The sequence below is a fragment of the Equus caballus genome, chromosome 20 (genome assembly GCF_041296265.1).
Source record: "Equus caballus isolate H_3958 breed thoroughbred chromosome 20, TB-T2T, whole genome shotgun sequence".
Lineage (NCBI taxonomy): Eukaryota > Metazoa > Chordata > Mammalia > Perissodactyla > Equidae > Equus > Equus caballus.
In genome coordinates this window covers 29,154,276-29,174,781 of record NC_091703.1, presented here as the reverse complement: position 1 = coordinate 29,174,781, position 20,506 = coordinate 29,154,276, and the positions used below count along the sequence as shown (strand labels likewise).

Here is a 20,506-nt window from a genome sequence, read left to right as displayed (position 1 = left end):
TATTAGTTGACTGTTTATGCAGGGGTTTATTTCTGAACTCTCTACTCTGTTCCATTGGTTATATGTCTATTTTTATGCCAGTATAATAATGTTTTGATACTATAACTTTTTAGTATAGTTTCAAATCAGGAAGTGTAATGCCTCCAGCTTTGTTCTTCTTTCTCAGGATTGCTTTGGCTATTCAGGATCTTTTGTGGTTCCATACAAACTTTAGGGTTGGCTTTTCTATTTCTGTGAAAAATACCATTGAAATTTGATATGGATTGCATTGAGTCCATAGATGGCTTTGAGTAGTGCGTACATTTTAATAATGTTAATTCTTCAGATCTATGAACATAGGATATATTTCCATTTATTTGAGTCTTCTTCAATTTCTTTCATCAAAATCTTGTAGTTTTCAGTGAACAGATCTTTTGCCTCCTTGGTTAAATTTATTCTGAAGTGTTTTGTTGTTTTTGATGCTATTGTGAATGAGATTGTTTTCTTTATCTCTTTTTCAGATATTTTGTTGTAGGTATATAGAAATGCAACTGATTTCTGTATGTTGATTTTATATCTTGCAACTTTACTGAATTCATTGATTAGTTTCAAGTTTCTTGGTTGAGTCTTTAGGATTTTCTGTATATATAAGATATCATATCACTTGAAAATAAAGACAGTTTTACTTCTATTTTGATTTGGATGACTTTTATGTCTTTATTTTTCTTGATTGCTCTTTCTAGGACTTCTGGTACTATGTTGAATAAGAGTGGTGAGAATGGGCACACTTTTCTTGTTCCTGATCTTGTAGGGAAAGCTTTCAACCTTTTACCATTGAGTATGATGTTAGCTGTGGGCTTGTCACATATGGCCTTTATTATGTTCAGGTGTGTTTCTTCTATACCCAGTTTGTTGACATTTTTTATCATACGAGGATGTTGTATTTTGTCAAATGCTTTTTCTGCATTTATTGAGATGATCATATGATTTTTATCTTTTATTCTATTAATTTGGTTTATCATATTAACTGATTTGCATCTGTTCAATCATCTTTGCATCCCAGGATCATGGTGTATGATCCTTTCAATATGCTGTTGAATTCACTTCTGGGGGTGCACATATCTTTTCAAGTTAGTGTTTTCATTTCCTTTGGATAAATACCCAGAATTGAAATTGCTGGATCGTATGGTAGTTCTATTTTTAATTTTTTGAGCAACCATCATACTGTTTTCTATAATGGCTATACCAATTTACATTCCCACCAACAGCAGATAAGGGTTTCGTTTTCTGCATATCCTCACCAACACGTGTTATTACTTGTCTGCTTGATAGCTACTCTAACAGATGTGAGGTGATATCTCATTGTGGTTTTGATTTGCAGTTCGTTGGTGATTAGTGATGTTGAGCACCTTTTCAAATACCTGTTGGCCATCTGTATGTCTTCTTTGGGAAAATGTCTATTCAGATCCTCTGCCTACTGTTCTTTTGTGAGTGTATATGAGGAAGATTGGCCCTGAGCTAACATCTGTTGCCAGTCTTCTTCTTTTTGTTTGAGGAAGATTGTTGCTCAGCTAACATCTGTGCCAATCTTCCTCCATTTTATGTGTGATGCAGCCACAGCATGGCTTGATGAGTGGTGCCAGGTCTGCACCCAGGATCCAAACATGTGAACCCCAGGCTGCAGAAGCGGAGTAGGCGAATTAACCACGATGTCACTAGGTGGGCCCCCTCTGCCTGCTTTTTTAATTGGATTTTTTTTTTTTTTGCTTTTTTTCCCCTCAGTGTATGCATCTATTGCTGCACAAGACCCTCTAAGAACTACTTTTGCAGCATCCCATAGGTCTTGGTATGTTGTGTTTCCATTTTCATTTGTTTTAAGATTTTTAAAATTTCCCTTTTGATTTCTTCTTTGACTCATTTGCTGTTCAGTAGTGATTTGTTTAGTTTCCATGTGTTTATGTGATTTCCAGTTTTCCTCTTTTAATTTCTACTTTCAGACCATTGTGATCAGAAAAAAATACTTGGTATGATTTCAATCGTCTAAATTTGCTAAGACATTTTTTGTGGCATATCATATATTCTATCCTAGTAAATGTCCCATGTGCTGAGAAGAATGTGTATGCTGCTGCATTTTGATGGAATGTTCTATATAAGTCTGTTAGGTCTATTTAGTCTAAAGTATGGGTCAAGTCCAATGTTTCCTTGTTGATTTTCTGTCTCAATGATCTATTTCTGAAAGTGGGGTATTGAAGTCCTCTGCTATTTTGTGTTGTCTATTTCTTTCTTGAAATCTGTTAGTATTTGCTTAATATATTTAGGTACTCCAATGTTGGGTGCTTATGTATTTATGAAGTTATATCTTCTTGATGAGTTAACGTCTTTATTATTATATAATGACCTCCTTTGTCTCTTACTATTTTTGACATAAAGACTATTTTGTCTGTTATAAGTATTGCTACCCTCTTCTCTCTTTTATTTTCTTGCATGGAATACTTTTTCTATCCCTTCACTTTGAGTCTACGTGTGTTCTTAAAACTGAAGTGAGTCTTTTTCAGGCAGCATATACTTGGGTCTGGTTTTTTTATTATCCATCCAACTACTCTGTGCCTTTTAATTAGAGAATTTAATCCATTTACATTCAGATTAATTACTGATATGTAAGGCCTTACTAATGCCATCTTCTTAATTGCTTTCTGGTTGTTCTGTAGTTTCACTGGTTTTTTTCTCTCTCTCTTGCTGCCTGCCTTTGTGGAGTGATGATTTTCCATGGTAGTATCTCTGATTCCCTTCTCTTTAACTTTTGTGAATCTGTGATAGGTTTTTGCTTTGTGGTTACCATGAGGCTTACATAAAACATTTTAGAGATACAACATACACACTGATGGGGTTCCACCTAGAGCACCTTCTCTTAGCTTTACTGCCTCAGGGATTTCTCCAACACCATAGGAGCTACATCAGTCCACATAGTCAAAGACATCTCAAAAATGCAGGGGAGTTAATGCCCCAGGGGCAACACTGAATTGAAGGCAGTGAACAAATGCTTCAGTTTCCTGTTCTTCAGAGGAACAATTCTGAGGTACATTCTACAGTGTTTCTCAGAGGATCTCTAGCAGGATCTCCAGCTGACATTGTGGTAATCAGTTCAGTGACATTCACTCTATTGATTTTCCCTCATTTCTTGTCTCATTCTCCATGCTCACCCATTGGGATCACCTTCTAAATAAATGATGTGTATCCTAGTCCTTTTCTCAGGCTCTGCTTTCAGAGGAACCCAAATTAAGACAATGTGTCTAGGGACGAGTTTTTCCATCTCTCTTTGTTTGGAGAAAGCCCTTCCAATTTGTGAATTTTAAATTTGAAGACTTTCATCTTTCCCCATTATTTCTTCAAAATGTTCCTCCTTTCCAGTTTATTTTTTTCCTTTTCTGGCACTTCAGTTTTCTTTTTTTTTTTGGTTTTCTAATCTATCCTCCTTACCTCCTAGCTTTTTATATTTACTAGCTCCTTTCCTGCTGCCTTCTGGGAGAGTTCCTTAATGTTATCATCCAAACCACTAATTTGTTTCATTTTTAGCTATATTCATTTTACCATTTATCTCAGCTATTGTGTTTTTTTTAATGTTAAATTTTCCATAACTAATATTATCACATGATTCTTTTTTTGTGATTTCTTGTGGTTTCACATCCACATCACTAATTTATTTCCTAACAAATTATCTCAATCTTAGCAGCTTATAACAATGCACACTTATTATCTTACAGTTCTGTAGGTTAGAAGTCTGACACAGATCTTACTAGGTTACAATGAAAGTGTCAAAAGGGCTGTATTCCTTTCTGGAGGTACCAGGGGCAAATTTGTTTCTTTGTTTTTTTCTAGCTTCTAGATCTTGCCTATATTCCTTGGCTCATGGCCCCCTTTCTCCATCTTCAAAACCAGCAATAGTGGGTTGAAGTGAATTGCGTTCTCACATCACCTCACTTTGACTTTCCCTTCTGCCTGCCTCCCTCTTCCACTTTCATGGACCCTTGTGAATACATTCAGACCACCTGGATAATCCAGGATATTCTTCCTACCTCAAGGTTATCTGATTTGCAAACTTATTTCCCTTTTGCAGTGTAAGATAACACCTTTATAACAAAATAAGGAAGAAATACTCATAACTCTTACAGTCTTTGTTTCTGCAATTGGTCATATGATTGTAGCTGGTATTTATAATTACCTTCTTCCACTACCCATTCCATATTCCCTTTTCCCTCAGCAAACACCTCAGATGGTTTAGATGTCTTAGTTCCAAAGGCAGGAATGCTTCCATCGGGAGACCCGGCAATGATTCCATTGAATTGGAAGATGAGACTGCAACCTAGCCACTTTAGACATCTCATGCCTAAAAACACTGAACAAAAATAACAACAAAAAAGCCAACAACAACAACAACAACAAAACAGGCAAAGAAGGGGCTTGCTATCCTGGCTACGTGGTTGATCCTGATTACCTAGGGTAAATTGGGTTGCTGCTACATAATGGAGGTAAGGAAGAATATGTGTGAATACATGAGGTATCTTAGAATTTCTCTTAGTACCACCATGTCTGTGATTAAAATTAATGGAAAACTACAATTCAAGGAAACTACTAATGGTCCAGACTCTTCAGGAATGAAAGTTTGGATCACCCCACCAGGCAAAGAATCACAATTAACTGAGATGTTTGCTGAGGGCAAAAGGAATAAAGAATGTGTAGAGGAAGAAGATAATTATAAATACTAGCTACAACCACATGACAGCTGTAGAGATGAAGTCTGTAACAATAATGAGTATTTCTTCTTTATTTTGTTATGAATGTTACCTTACATTACAGAGGAGAATGAAGGTTGCAGATAGAATTAAGGTTGCTAATCAGTTGACCTTGAGATAGGGAGATTATCCTGGATTTACACAGGTGGGCCCAATGTAATCACAAGGATCCATAAATGTGGAACAGGGAGGTAGAAGGGGAGGTGAGAGTGATGTGATGGGAGAAAGATTAAATCCACTATTGCTGGCTTTGAAGATGAATGAAGGGGCCATGAGCCAGGGAATATGGGCATCCTCTAGGTGCTGAAAAAGGCAAGGTAATTAATTCACCTCTACAACCTCCAGAAAGGGACCTACTCCTTTTGACACCTTCATTATAGCTCAGGGATAATAAATTTGTGCTGTTTTAAAACACTAAGTTTGAAGTAATTTGTTATGGCAGCGATAGGAAACTAATACAGAAAGAAAAGATGATAACTATTCCAAAGGATCCCAAAGGATCCCAAAGGACAGGGAAAAGTAGAATTTATTTAAAAAACCAAGACAAACAAAAAATATTTATTCATTCTGACATTTTACTAACTCCTCTGCCCCAGACTATAGAGAAGCTCATCCCCCAACTGATTCAAGATAGACATTAGTCCTTCCAAGAAGTTCTTTCTCTCTCTGTTATTTCCTGGAATCCATATTATCCTTCAGCTTCTAAAGTTTCTCCAGGCTTGGTTTGGGTGGAAGGAGCCAATAGCCTATGCTAGTTTGTCATCTTTGCAGGAAGCAGAACCATCTGCCTTCTCTTTTGTTATATTTTGTATTTTATTTGGCATTATAGAATTTGGGGAGAGTTGTTTATTAGTTTTCTAAGGGTGCTGTAACAAATTACTACAAACTGCGTGGCTTAAAACAACAGAAATATGTTCTCCCACAGTTCTGGAGGCCAAAAGGCCAAAATCAACACGCTGACAGAGTAGGTTCCTTCTGGAGGCTCTGAGGGAGGCTCTGTTCCATGTCCCTCCTAGCTTCTGGTGGCTCTGGCAATGCCTGGCATTCCCTGGCTTGTAGATGCATCACTCCAACCTCTCCATCTTCACATGGCTTTCCCCGTGTCTCTCTGTCTTCTCCTTTCGTCTCTTATAAGGACACTTGTTATTGGATTGAGGGCTCACCCTAATACAGGATACTCTTGTCTTGAAATCCTTACCTTAATCACATCTGCAAAATCCTTATTCCAAAGAGGTTCTGGGGGCCACAATTCAACCCACTATAAGTACTGGCATTTTTATATTATGAATTTCTCCCATCTAACAACTTTTACTGAGGTTAAAGAAGATTAGTTATTTTGAAATTCACTGAATGAACCACTAAAATATTAATTCAAAAGAAAAACAGTTCTGGTGAATTTTGTGATGTGTGACAGAAAGCACAAATTAGGCAAGACAGACAATAAAATTTATAATATAGAAACAATGTGAAGCTTGACCATAAATGGAGTGAAGTTAAAATACCAAACCAAGCATGCTGGTGTTTTCCACTACAAATAAATCTACAGATAAGACTTCCGATCATAATCAGAAAATGATCAAACTGTGTCCAGAGGTTCACTAACAACATATACAGGTCTGAGCGCTTGTGTGTGTTTATACACCTCAGCCCTCCAACAGGTCTCCTCTGCCACCGTCTGCCTTGGAGACAGAGCGTCCTAGAGCCAGCACCCGGAGGGGAGAAAACAGAGGGAAAGGAACAGGGTCAGCTCTCAGGCCCCTCCCCCGGCCTTGTGTTGGAGTCTGTGTGTGCGGCGGTGGGAGGAGGGGCGAATCTCGTGATTCAACGTCGCAGCCCCCTCCTGCAGCTGTCGCCTACTTCCCCGGAATCCTGTTCTTAAACATAAACAGCAGTCGTGAGAGAAGTTAGAGATAGGAACTGCGCACAAGATCCTCGGCCGCCGTCTAGGGCCCTCCGGCCACACAAACCCGCGGCGAGGCGCCCGCCAAGCGAGGCTCAGCGGCGGCTTTTAGGCCTCTCTAGGAAGACGCTCTCGGTGGTGGTCTCGCGCGGCTCCCAGCTCCCTGCTGCCGCCTTTATTTTGAAATGTATGGCCAGTTAGCCTTCTAAAAGGGTGGTAAACGAACGCTCTCCCCCTCAACTTTAAAGTTATGGTGGAGCAGTACTGTCGTTTCCGATTTATGTCCTGTGGTAGTAATATCGTGGCATAATCAAGGTTAGGTGTTAAGAACTAAGGCCCTGGAATAATATGTTTAAATCCTGTTTCTACCGTTTGCTATCCATGTGCTCTTGTGCAGGAATACAGCTCAATTTTCTCAACTATAAAATGGGAAAAATAACACCACTTGTACAATCATGAGATAGGATGCATTAGCACAGTGCCTGTAAAAAAAAAACAAAAAACCTATGAGTTCAATATTACCTTCCAAAAACCAAATATCGGCATATTTAGATCCTATCACGACATTTCTATTTCAAGGTCATCAAAAAATAAATGCAAAGTTTGTATAAAGTCTCTTACTGTAAGATTTTGTACCTTAGATGATCATACTTCTAGTATTGAGGTTGCTTTTAGCTAGAGAGTTTTCACATAAAAACATATACTGTGGAATATTTAAGCCTTGTATGGTTGTTTTTATTGCTCACATTAGCAGAAATGTGCCTCGACAAACAGGTAAAACAAGTAGAGCAGAATTCACCTTTCTGTCTTGAAATCATGGTAGAGCTCCAACGTGTTGCAGATTCCTCTCTCCACTCTTCTCTCAGATACCAACCTCTCTACACTCTCCTGTCTTTTCTGGACGGAAGAGGAGCCAGCAGCAATGAAATAAGATTTTAGAATCTTTATTTGTAGTACTAATTCCCTCAGCTCTTTTCCATAACTCAGTAGCCAGAGCCCTGTATTTCTGTCAAGAGCTCCCCAGAACTATAGTCTATATTCTCCCACCCCGGGAAGGTGCCAAAAGCCACAGCATATGTGGCAGTACAATCCTGGTTATACTACTATATACTACTATCTCCTCCAAATTCTAAGGTTTAGATCAATTTGAACAACTTTCCTCATCTCTAACACCAACTCTTTCCTAATTTACTTCTACTTCCCTCCTGTCTTTTTTTTTTTTTTAAAGATTTTATTTTTTCCTTTTTCTCCCCAAAGCCCCCCAGTACATAGTTGTATATTCTTCGTTGTGGGTCCTTCTAGTTGTGGCATGTGGGACGCTGCCTCAGCGTGGTCTGATGAGCAATGCCATGTCCGCGCCCAGGATTCGAACCAACGAAACACTGGGCCGCCTGCAGTGGAGCGCGCGAACTTAACCACTCGGCCACGGGGCCAGCCCCGTCCCCTCCTGTCTTATTTGAATCTCTGGATGTTGGCTTCTTGCCTTGTATGCTCTTCTGGTTGTTAACTTCCTGGCAGAAGTAAATCTGGACATAGATTTTGGCCTCCATATTGGAATGCCACCATTGTGTATGCCTTCTTGTTTGAGATGACTCTAATTTTGTTGTGTCTTGATTTTTTAAAGGAATGTTCCAAAAGCACTTTTCTGCAGTGCATTGCTCAAGCTATTCCATTCCTGGGCTTAGCTTACCTCCTCTTGTGGAGAATCATTAACTAGGGTTGATGATGTCTCTCTTTACCTGAATCTTCCTCTCCAACCCCCTCCCCCTGGCTCTGTAATTATGGTTATTTCCCAAGAGAGTCTTTTTTTCTATCTCCATTGTTCTAGACTAACCCATTTATCAGCCTCACCCAAATTCTGCTCTTTTGGGTTGACTTTGGCAGTCAATGGCAGACGTACATTCCCAGGCTCACAGAAAGCACACACACAGAGTTGAAGATCATATGCAGAACAGCAAGCCAGAGAATGAGAGAGAAAAAAAGAGACACTGGTCTTTCAGTCATTCATCTCACCAGTGTTTATTTTTCATTCAATGTTTTTCATGTTTTGCTATTTCCTTAGCATTTCCATATGAATTTGAGTTCTTTACATTAATAGGTTTTCCCTCTTGTGAATTCTCTGATGTTGACTAAGGTGTGAGCTCTGACTGAAGGCTCTTCCACACTCACTACATTCATAGGGTTTCTCTCCAGTGTGAATTCTCAGGTGTCGAATAAGGTGTGAGCTCACTCTGAAGGTTTTCCCACATTCACTACATTCATAGGGTTTCTCTCTGGTGTGAATTCTCTGATGTAGGATAAGATGTGAGTTCAGGCTGAATGCTCTCCCACATTCTTTGCATTCAAAGGGTCTTTCCCCAGTGTGAATTCTCTGGTGTCTAATAAGATCTGAGCTCCCCCCAAAGCCTTTCCCACACTCATTACATTCATAGGGTCTCTCTCCAGTGTGGATTCTCTGATGCCTAATAAGCTTTGAGCTGTGTCTGAAAGCTTTCCCACATTCATTACACTGATGCGTTTTCTCTCCACTGAAAATTGCTGCATGTTTAATAAGATTTGGGCTCTTCAGAGATTTTCTGTATTGATGGATTTTTTCTCCAGCATAAATTCTTTGATGCTTAATAAAATCTGAATTCCATTTGAAACTTTGGTCATAGGTACTGTGTTTACAAGATTTCTGGTGTGTAAATTCATTTGTGTTCAGATTTAAGCTTCTCTCAGAACATCCATCATGGCTTATTATTTCACCTGTAAGTGTATTTTTGTGGGTGAGGATTTTACTAAAACCTCCATCCTGAGCAGATGATGGTCTCCAAGACTCCTCTGGTTCTTTTTCCCAGTGCCTCTTTATCTTGCCTGCAGACTTACAGATGTTTTGAGACTCAGCAGATCCTTCTGACATGAATCCTGAAATTCTTCCTGATATAATTCTCTGCGATTCCATTTTTTCATAAATGTCCAACTTTGGCATGGATCCATTGTTTTCACTCTTATTATCTAAAATAATGAAAAAAGAAAGAGGTAAATACCTGTTTTATGAGCTGGAAGAACAGAAAATTTTGAGGAATGTACAATACAGTTACATATTGGCACCTCACTTGGCCACTCTAAAAATGTGCCCTTTCAAATGAAAGGAGTGATAGACAAGGACACAAAAGAAAGAAAAATTGTTAAAAGCAAGTATATATGCAGTGGTTTGCAGAAAGAGGAAACAGACATTCAAGGAGGAACAGACCAAATAGAAAAGACTGGGAATAGGAACATCACCCACAAGAATGGAGGGGGAGACAAAGTAAGGAGAAAGAACTATGCAATATGACGGAGAACTTTGAATCTATGATAGATTTCCAGTGGTAGGTTTAGAGGGAGAAAGAGAGGCACCATATCAAAGAAAGCAGAAGAGGATATAGATGCAAGGAAAAAGTAAAGCTACAAATGACCCTGAGGTATGTGTATGTCAAGAAGAAAACCTCCATCCGTCTATCCATCCAATCCAACCTTCCATTTTTTCTTCATCTTCCATGCTTAATCAAGTTCTATCACCACTTTCTGCTAAATGTCCCCTATATACATTCCTTTCTCTACATTTCTCTTACTATCATCCTAGTCAAGAACCTCATCACTTCCTTTCTAGATGACTGTAACAGCCTCCTTGCTGTTACTTCTTAGCCATCATAAATACTCTTACCAGACTGTCATTAAACCCTGTCATCCTCTTACACTCTACTCTTTTCTTGCACAACACATCCGAATTCATCAGGCTGGTTTCCAGGACCCACTTATTTAGTCCTCATAATTCCTTCCTTTTAGCTCACGAATCCATAGTGTGCTCATGACTCTATATTGTGCTGGAGTCAAGCAGCCCCTCTTTTATATAGGGTTTCCTTTGTCTAGAATAAGTTAGGGCAGGACAGGGGGTTAAGCAGTGCTAGTCTTAGGGTGGGAAAAATTTACAATTTTAGATGGGGTGGATAGAAATGTTTCCAGAACAACCTTGAAAGCAGAATTTGGGTATTTTTTAAAAAAATTACTGTAATTTGTTCTTGGGTTTATTTTTGGGACCATTCACCCCTAAAGTGATACTGAATCTATGAACTTTTTAAACAGATCAGTTTTAGGACAGTGATAAGTATTCTATGGAGGTAGTCAGAAGTATGGCCAATTCTATAAAACCATAAGAGAGCTTTGGAAGACCAAAATTACATAAAAACAGCAACAATATGGATCTTATTCTATGTATCTGTGAATTATATTCTATTTATGAGTATATCATAATGTATCTGCCTCTCTCTTCCTCTACCGTTACACGTACTTCTCTATTAACATGTTTCTGTCCATGTGCTGCTTCTTCTTTTGCTTCTTTTCTCATTCCCTGACATTTTCTTGACTCATTCATTTCTCTTTCTTTTAATTTGCTCATAAAATAAAAACAACCTATGTTTTGGAAACATTCAAGATAAAGAAAAAATGGAAAAATGGAAATATTCTGGATAAGGAACAAAATTATTTTTTTTAATTGGTCAATGAGACATAGAAAAAAAAGGTTCTCTCCTTCTCACTGGGTAATAAAGGAAAGGACATCTACAGCGACTCAGACTAATCTGAGAAGGGAGATTTACTGTCACACTGCTTTAGTGACATGCACCGCAAAGAAAACTGCCCCTTACCACAGTCCATTATGAGCTGGGGTTCTGAAGAACCAGGAAGGGCCTTGGCGTCCACTGGCTGGAACTGGACATTAAGTGCTGGTCCAGAAGGTGTCACCTTTCTCCTGAATATTTCTTGTCCATGTCCATGGACTGGAATCTGAGAAAAAGAAAGTATATTTGGGCTTATGAGAGAATCTCTGTTGGAATTAAATATCTTCCAAAAACAAAGAGAACTTCCTGTAGGAATACAAAACTAGGGAAGAAAGAATTAAGTCTGAATCAATTGTAAAATGTAGTATAGTACCAAACAGAGAGGAAAGGAGATATAAATGCACACTGAACTAAGAGCTCCTGTAAGTCTCACTAGATATTCAATCTCAGGCTCTTTTCTCCCATTGTGGGACTCCATGCATTCTGGAGGTCTTAGATCTCCCATCCCCTCTGTACCTGGAGTACTGCTTCATCAGTGCCTCTCTCCAGATCTTCCAGTATGGTCACTGCCTCTTCTCCACTCTCTGGGTAATGTTTACGCACCCAGGCCTGCAGATCCCCTGGCAGGATGGTCAGGAACTGCTCCAGCACCAGCAGCTCCAGGATCTGCTCCTTAGTGTGGGTTTCTGGCTTCAGCCACTGACAGCAGAGCTCCCGGAGCCGGCAGAGGGCCTCCTGGGGTCCAGGGGAATCCTGGTAGCAGAACTGCCTGAAAAGCTGCCGGCAGAGCTCTTGCCTGAGGGGATCACTTCTCTGTAAGCAAGTGTCCTGCTGCCAGACAAAATCTTCCTCCTCTATCTTCACTATCAGAAGTCCTTCATCTTCCTGAAGGTTCTGAGCTGAAGCTTTCTTTGATCCTGTTGTCATCTTCGAATAGAATATATTATCAGAAAACACACTTCTGCTTTGTGAAGGGTCTTATTTAGTTTCAAGAACTCTCCTGAGGGGTAAAAAAATTATTATTACTCTCTAGGAAGATGAAAGATCACACATAGAATTAGCCATTCTCCATTACACAAAAATTTCCTGGGCATTTCCTATGCGTAAAAGCACTGAAATACCTGCTTTGTGGAATACAACTGTTACATAATTTCTACCTCAAGGCAGCTTAAAATTTCAACTAAAAAATAAGGTTACTTAAATTAGAAATATTAAATATAAGGCAATACAAATATAAGGCAATACTAAATGTTAACATGCAACATGCAATTAAATTGTATCTAAGTCATAAAGACAATAAGGATCAAAAGAGATAATGATAGAAGTACTTCATAATGTTGGAAGATGGAAAAGCGCACAGTAGGTTGCATGGTCAGGGAAGCTTAATTAAAAAACTAACTTCTGAAACAATTAAAAAACTAACTTCCGAAGAATGGAAAGGATTTGACTAGGGTGTGGGAAAGAGAGAAATAGGAAATTATAAGCAAGGAAACAGCCTGAACAATTGGTTAATGGCAGGAACACGGAAGTGGGGAACTGGGAAGTTCAGCAGGTTTGCATCAGGAAACTACAGAGGAAAGGCTGAGGCCTTACTGCAGAAAGCCTCAACTGTCAAGTTTATGAATTCAGAGTTCATCTTTTAGGCACTGGGGAGCCAATGAAAGTTTTTGAGAAGAATGACCTGAAAGATACTGTTTGTGGAGATTAACACATTGTTCATTTCTAGGATGGACTGCAACATGAAAAGACAGAAACAAAAAGAGGCCACTGTACTCATACAAGTGTGAGGAAAATAGACGCTGAGAATGTTATAATTATCTATTCAGAATTTATAACCAGGATTACTTATAAATCTCTTAAATAATAAAATAGGACAAATATTCTTGAGAGCCAGATGTTAATAATTTCAGTCAGTATAACTAGCTCCCTCCCCAAAAGTCCCCAGATAGGTTTCCTTTTTTTTTTTTAGGAAAGTTAGCCTTGAGCTAACATCCATCGTCAATCCTCCTTGCCTGGCATCCGAGATCCGGACCAGGGAACCACGGGCCACTGAAGTGCAACACGCGTGGTAACCGCTACGCCACCGGGCCGGCAACCAGATAGATTTCCTTTTGTCCCAGCAGTTTCTTCTCTGCCTTCCTAGTTTCATGGCTTAGTCTGTGGTTTGGACATTGAGGCCTATCATCTCACCAATAAAATATAATAAACCAGCCTTCTGTGAGTCTTGTTATTGAGTATCAGTTCCTCAAGTGTTAGCAGCAGTGGGAATGGTCAGTCTGGTTTCTGAACTGAAAAACTGAATAAGAGGAATTTAGAGATGAAGTCCTAGAGGACAACAGCAAATGCAAATATCAATTCCTCCGGTCCTTCTATTAGACCTATCACCACGTTGACTACTGACTGTTCACTCACATGTGCTTTTAGAATCTTAGCACAAGCAAAGCCCTGGGCTAGAGGTCGTATGGCAGTGGTTTCCAAGAAAGTCTGAGTTCAGAGCTGGGCTCGCTGCCTGATCATTACGTGGGAACTTTGTTACAAACAGATGCCTGGGATGTTGACTGGGTTAGTACGGGGGACGCCTGGAGAATCTGTCTTCTGAGGTACGGCTATAAGGAATTAAACAAAGAGTGTTTGAGTTTGCAAAGAGTTTGCAAAACATTCGGAAAGAAATGACATAAAACAAACATGGATATAACATTTAAATAATGAAACGTTTCACATGGCACATTGAAAACGCTTCATAACTGTTGAACGCTGAAGTACTAAAGTTGTAGAGACACAACAGCCAAACAGTTCAGAGGTAGGGAGAGAATGTGTGTGTATGTGTGCAAATGGTAGCAAATATTCCCTAGAGGTGGTGGGGCTTAAACTGGTCAATAAAGGATGAGAAAGATCCAGAAAGGCAAAAAGGAAGGGATAGAAGAAAAGCTTAGAAAGCAGGAACGAACAGCAGATTGATAGTGAGACCACGCTGCAGGCTGTAATAATTCGAACGACTAAGAATTCTACTGCCTCAGTTACGGAATTCATCAACTCTACCCTGAGTTGCCAATACATAACATCTGTGAATACAATACATATCACCTTGTTTTATTTTTAGTTGTTTGGCTGCTTTTCTTCATTAGTTGACTAGAGCTCCATGAGGTTAAGGACCATGCATTATTACTATTATTTTTAAGTTCTCACATTTGTCGATTTGAATAAAATCAATAAAAGTGGAAATTAGGAAAGTTTGAGATGCTTTGTGTTTTGGATATTCTGTCTTAAGGAGACATCAACTTGGAAAAACATTTCCAACAGTTATTATGAGATTTTAAGGGAAAGGAGCTAGGAATGGAAATATAGATTTAGACAAGATCCATGGAAAGGGCAGTTGAAGACAAATATCGGGATCAACTCTCCAAGATTATGAAATGAGGATCACAGAATTAGATTGAACCTTGGAAAAGAGAGTTCGGGTATAAGTAAGAACAAAATTTAGCAATGATAGAGGGTGAAATAAGGGGGCTAGTGCTATGATATATCAGAGAGTCTCAATCCTTCATAGTTTACGGAGACTTTCTTTTGATATAGAAATCTAATTTCACTTCTTATTATGTTTGCTGGATGTGTGAAGTGCTTACCTAGTAGTGTCCTAATACTTTATGGACATTCTCTCATTCAGCATAGGAAGATGGACCTACATAATCCACAATTCACTTACATTTCCATTATCATGCTAAGTGGCTGGGTCTACAACATATGTTATCACCTCAGATAGCTTAAAGTTCTGTCTCCAGGTGTTTCATCACTTCTGATCCACTTAAAACAGTCCACAACCGTGGAGAGAATTATCTAGTCCTCAAAGATGTGACATATTTCCCCTAAAGATGGTTTTTAAATGTCTTACTAACTTCAAGCTAATAAACACTTATTGAGCATCTAGTGCTTTACAATCATTATGTTGGGGAGAGTTACAAAAAAGCTAAGCAGATATGTAAACAAACGCCATTAGAACTGAAAGGAAGGCGTAATTATGTTCGGAAAGGTGCAGGTTCGACGAAGAGCAGGGTTCCTGATGGATTAGCGGGTCTCTGATGTGTATGCTTGGGTTGAAGGAGGACGGGGGAACAGTTTTGTCGGTGGAGGGAGGGAAGTTGGCGGAAATCTAGTAAAGGCCACAGAGCAGAGCAGGGGATTCAAAGTGCGTGTCGGGGAAGGCTCCCACGGCACCTTGTGTTTCTCACGTGGATGCACTTTCCACCGTCTTGTAATTGCCTACTTTGCGGTCTGTCTCTCGTTCGAGAACGATGGCAGGGGCTCAGCGTTGGTTTCACTACATCCCCAGCACACAGGAAATACTAAATATTTACTGTGTGATAAATTTCACGAGGAGGCGGGGGCTATCCCCACTTTTTCTATGAAAAGGCAGTTACTCCTCCCATGAGTAGCAGGCATCGGGGGCGGACTCCGGGACAGCGTCTTCCGGCAGAAAGCGGCCGAACCGGAAAAGATACCACCCTTCCCCGTCTCGCCCGACCGGGTCAGGCCACTCCTCACAACCAGGACCCCAGATATCCGCCACCAGAACTGCCTTCGGCTCCCGGAACCACGCCCTCTACGCCCTCAACGATGACGTAACACGCGGCGGGGGTGACTATGGAAACCACCCTACCCTCTCGAAATAGGCGGGCGCGAATGCCTTCCCAACGCTGAACCTAGTTCCACCTTTCCTCGGGATTCCTCTAAGGTCCGCGGTCCAGGTCGACACAGGATTGCTACAATCCCGTATAGAACATAGTAGGGACTGGGTGTTTGGAGGGGACAAAGGGCTGGACACCTGGGTCCCCAAATCCGGACTCACCTCTCTTACAGGGCTGGTTCCGATCGGACACTTCCGGTGGAAGGACGGCTCTGCACCGCCTCAAGGCTTCCTTCCACAGAGACTTTTGAGTCTGCGCAGAAGACGGCCTGGCTTTGGACTACAATTCCCAGAAGCCTCTTGGCTTTCTCAGCGCTCAGACTCTGTGTCCCTGGCCTTTTCACCGCTATCCTAAAATTCACAGACCTTGAAGGAGGAGGAGTCTTTTCTGCACTTTGTAGTAGTCAACTTGGCTCTGCTGCGCCCGTGCGGCCTGTCCTCAACTTCAGTCTGGGGCAGTGAAATTGAAGCCCACGCAACAGGCATGCAGCTCAAACTTCACCGTTGCAAAGCCTTTCTGGATTTACGGGAAGCCTTTTCCCGAACCCTTGATTCATCCCCCAACTCCGATGAAAAGCAGATATACAAAACGGGATTAAGCATAACCCTGGCTCAAGACGTCTATGCCTGGCCCTAAAATGTGAACATTTTTTAAAAGATTGGTCCTGAACCAATATCTGTTGCCAATCTTTTTGTTTTCTTCTTCTCCTCAAAGCCGGCCAGTACATAGTTGTATATTCTAGTTGTAGGTCCTTCTATGAGCTGCCTCAGCGTGGCTTGTTGGGCAGTGCTAGGTTGGCGCCCAGGATCCAAACCTGGGAAAACCTTGGGCGTGAAAGTGGAGGGCAGGGACTTAATCACTGGTCCACTGCAGGCCCCATCGAACACTGATTCCATTTCCCAACCTGGAAGAACTAGAACATTCACAATAACTTAGATTTATACTCTTTCTCTCCTCACTCTCCCTACCTCCTCTCATCTGAGGTAACCACTGTTAACAAATTTTGTGTTTATCTTTCCCTTTTTAAAAAGATATTTCTATTAGATACGTATGTATGGGCAAACCAGTGTATGGTTTTAGTTGTTTTTGATGTAAAAGGCATCACGTCATAGACTATCTGATATTTGCTTCTTTTCCTTCAACAATGTTACTAAGGTTTATCCGTATTGTTGAATTAAAATTAGTTTTCACTACTGCATAATATTCCAATTGTGCATATCACATTGCATTCAACCATTCTCCTAAAGATGGGCCAATACACTGTTATCTCTATAGACTATTGTCTCTCTTCTGGATTGCTGCCATAACCTCTTAAGTGGTCCCTCTGCTTATATCTTTGTGTCCCCCACAGGCTGTTCTCAATAGAGAAGCTGGAGTGGTACTGTTGAAGCATAAGTTCTATCATGCTACTGAAGGGTAGAAGAAATTACCTCCTCAAAATATACTGCTTTGATATGTTGATGATTTTGAGCTGTAGGCACTTAAAAAACAACAAATGCAGAGAGAAGCTTTCTCTGAACTCCCCTCATCCCTGCCTACAGACAGATCTTCCAAAAAAGAGCAAAATTGTCATAAATTCCCTCTCCTTGAGTTTCATCAACCAGTCAAGATCGACTCTTATCAGAGTATAGGAGACATTGCACCCAGGCAAATTTTGTCATAAACTATCAGACCTCCCATTTATTCTTCTAAGGGCCCATTCATCTTTCCTAAAAATCATTTACTCTCTTGTAGGAGGCCTGCATTCACCCTCCTCTTTCCCTGTTAATATTGGAATTCTAAAGCCATTTCTTTAGTTACTCATTTTTTTCTGTGTGTCTCCCATGTATACATAAGGTATACAGGTTAATGAACTTCTGTTTATTTTTCCCTGTTAATTTGTCTTTTATTATGAGGATTTCAGCTAAGAACTCAGAAAGGTAGAGGGAAAATTACTTTTTCACCTCCTATACTAGCCCTTTAAAACTTAAAGCCTTTAAAGCTTAAAACCTTTTAGTAGCTCCCTATTTTATTCAGGGTGAAACCCAAAGTCCTTAAAATGGCTTATAAGACCCTATATGAGCTGTACCCTATGTATCTCTTATTACTCTCTCCTTTGCTCATTCTGCTTCCTCATCCCCAATGGGCCTCCTCCTTCTCCCTGGAGTACAAAGGCATGTTCTTGCTTAGGTCCACAGTTCCAGCTGTTTTCTCTGTCACAAGTATGGGCTTGGCTAAATTCCTCACTTTCTGCAGATCTTTACTCAAGTCATACCTCCTCAATGAGACGTATCTTGCCCCCTCACATCCGTCTTCCCTGTTCTACTTTTTCATGCTATGTAATTTATTTTATTTATTATGTCGATTGCCTCATATGCTAGAATGTACAATATTTGAAGTAATGGTTCTTTTCTGTGTTGATAACTACCATATCCAAACACCTATAATAAGGCCTGTCATGAAATATACTCTCAATAAATATTTGTCAAATGAATGGGTATTTAGAGTATTTCCATTAAAAAAAAATTACAAGCAGTGCTTCTATGAATCTTGTATATGGGTAAGAGTTTCTCTCAGAAGCAGACTTGCCGGGTGTCAAACTTTGTTAGACCGGGTGGTCGTCTAATTTATACTCTCACTGTCCATGTTTAAGCAGTCTTGTTTATGCATACTTTCTTCAAAATTAGTTTGACAGACTCCTTAATTTTTACCAATTGAATGGGTGTAAAATTTGGTCTTTATATGTCTGTGTCTGATTAGTAGTGAGACCAGACATCTCTTAATATTTATTGGCATTATGGTTTTCCTCTCCTATGAAAAATTTCTTTATATCTTTTGTACATTTTTCTATTGGGTTTTTAAAATTTTTTCTTAATGATTTGTATGAGTATATTCTAGATACTATTTTTTTGTTGATTTTATTTATTGCAAATATTTTCTGCCAATTTATAGCACTTTGTTTTCACGTTCCTTATTTTTTTTTTATGAACAGAAGTTCTTAATTTGAATATGGACAAATTTATTAATATTTTCCTTTAGAATTAGCATTTTCTGTGTTCTTTTAAAAGAAATTCTTCCCTACCCAAGGGACAGAAAGATATATATTATACCAAAAGTTTTAAAGTTTTGCTTTGACATAAGTTCTGAATCTATTCATTCATTTTCCTATACTATACTATACTATAGTATACTAGAAATAATCCCTCGAATTGTCTTCTTCCCCCCATTCCACTCAGTTCCTCTAGAACATGGCCACATTGTATTCATTCTTGTATCCCCAGTGCTTGGCAGTGGCTGTGCAGCAAAGTTATAGTACACACGCCCTAGTTTCTATTCCCCAGGAGCAGTCTATGACTGGATCTGATGCTGACGAGCTTTTATCATATGCCAGCACTATGTTAATTGCTTTACATACAATAATCATTTAACTATCATAAAGACTGTATGTGGTAGCCACTATTACATTTTACAGTTGAACAAATGGAGGCTAAGAAAGGTTAAGTAAATTGTCCAAGACCACACAGCTGCTATGTCACAGACTGTGATGTACTTAGCACATGAGAGGTATTTGGTAAACACTGGTTGAATGACTATCCTCAAAGAATTATGTGACTTACCTTCAGAATGCTTACTTCAGTTTGTAATTATACATGATTAATGTGTTATTTGATTAAAGTCTGTATTCTCTACTAGATGGTAACCACTAGGAAGGAGCACATTTCTTCTGCTCATACTTCTATGACCAACTGCCTGACCCTGTGTATGTCACAGAGTAGATGCTGAGTAAATATTTGATGAAGGCATAAATGTGAAACAATTACATGAAATAACAGTAAATAATCACTTGCCAGAGATGTCCATAGTTCCTATTTCTTAGCTTTCTATGTGGACTGAAATTGATAGAAAAGGCTTAAGCTATTTTTAAAAAGGATCACTGCAGAAGGCCAGCCTCTATCACAACTGTGTGTCTTGAAGAAACGGTAAATGTCTGCATGAGAGTGAAGTCTGGGATCTGGGACGTTCCTGGAGAAGAGGAGTAAGCCTCTCAATTAACCTTTCATTACAGAATCAAACCAATCCTAAGGAAATGACCAAGAATCTTTGTGCTCTGTTGTCATCATGACAACCACTGACAGAGTCCCCCTTTTGCACACCAGTTTGGGGATTCTGGAAGTTAAGGGGTCTTGGAAGGATCTGTTGTGATATGTAGGCCTGGAGGGAATTTCTGTCAATTCAAGTTGGTATCTTTAAGTCAGTTTTATTCATGACAACATACCCTGTTCTTCTATTTTTAGCTTTGACCTGCAGCAGGGTTAATTCTCTGAGCCTGATCTGGCCAAATTCTAGTTTTCCTTCTTTTCTGCCTCCAACTCCAATGGTGAGTGATTCTAATCTATCTCATCCTTAGTCTTTTCTTGCTCAACTATTTCTCTTAGGATTTCTCCTGATCATTCTTCCTGAATTTCTTTAAAATTTCATCTACACCAGATCCCAGTTTTCTTCCCACACACTGCATTAATTTTCTGGCTACTGCTCATGTCCACAACCTCAAGTTAGATTCTTGTCCATATTCTCACCTCTCTTTTTATCTCTGAC

General features: G+C 39.6%; 1 protein-coding gene and 1 long non-coding RNA gene across 7 annotated transcripts; one reads left to right on the top strand and one right to left on the bottom strand.

The window, feature by feature from the left end:
- Positions 1 to 8,663: 8,663 nt before the first annotated feature.
- ZNF165 (zinc finger protein 165) lies at positions 8,664 to 16,193 on the bottom strand. Of its 6 annotated transcripts, none has more exons than XM_070245024.1 (5): positions 15,746 to 15,862; positions 14,334 to 14,378; positions 11,766 to 12,249; positions 11,337 to 11,475; positions 8,664 to 9,666 (listed from the first exon to the last, which is right to left on the bottom strand). In XM_070245024.1, the coding sequence occupies exons 3-5, from the start codon at positions 12,174 to 12,176 to the stop codon at positions 8,756 to 8,758; spliced, it is 1,461 nt and encodes a 486-aa protein (XP_070101125.1). In that variant the 5' UTR covers positions 12,177 to 12,249; positions 14,334 to 14,378; positions 15,746 to 15,862; the 3' UTR covers positions 8,664 to 8,755. The 6 variants fall into 6 exon arrangements, with proteins under 6 accessions (XP_070101125.1, XP_070101124.1, XP_001493889.2 ...); XM_070245023.1 differs by lacking the exon at positions 14,334 to 14,378 and adding an exon at positions 13,262 to 13,855 and having other exon boundaries at positions 15,462 to 15,859; XM_001493839.5 differs by lacking the exons at positions 14,334 to 14,378; positions 15,746 to 15,862 and adding an exon at positions 16,093 to 16,193.
- On the top strand, positions 15,762 to 18,404 carry LOC106782252 (uncharacterized). Its single transcript, XR_001379195.3, has 2 exons — positions 15,762 to 15,978; positions 16,104 to 18,404. It is a non-coding gene; the product is annotated as an uncharacterized lncRNA (long non-coding RNA).
- Positions 18,405 to 20,506: the final 2,102 nt, after the last annotated feature.

Coding starts and splice junctions, on each gene's coding strand:
- ZNF165 (XM_001493839.5), bottom strand. CDS start 12,176: ATGACAACAGGATCAAAGAAAGCTTCAGCTCAGAACCTTCAGGAAGAT. Junction 11,476..11,765: donor CTGATGAAGCAGTACTCCAG/GTACAGAGGGGA, acceptor TCTTTTTCTCAG/ATTCCAGTCCATGGACATGG. Junction 9,667..11,336: donor CCAGCTCATAATGGACTGTG/GTAAGGGGCAGT, acceptor TCATTATTTTAG/ATAATAAGAGTGAAAACAAT.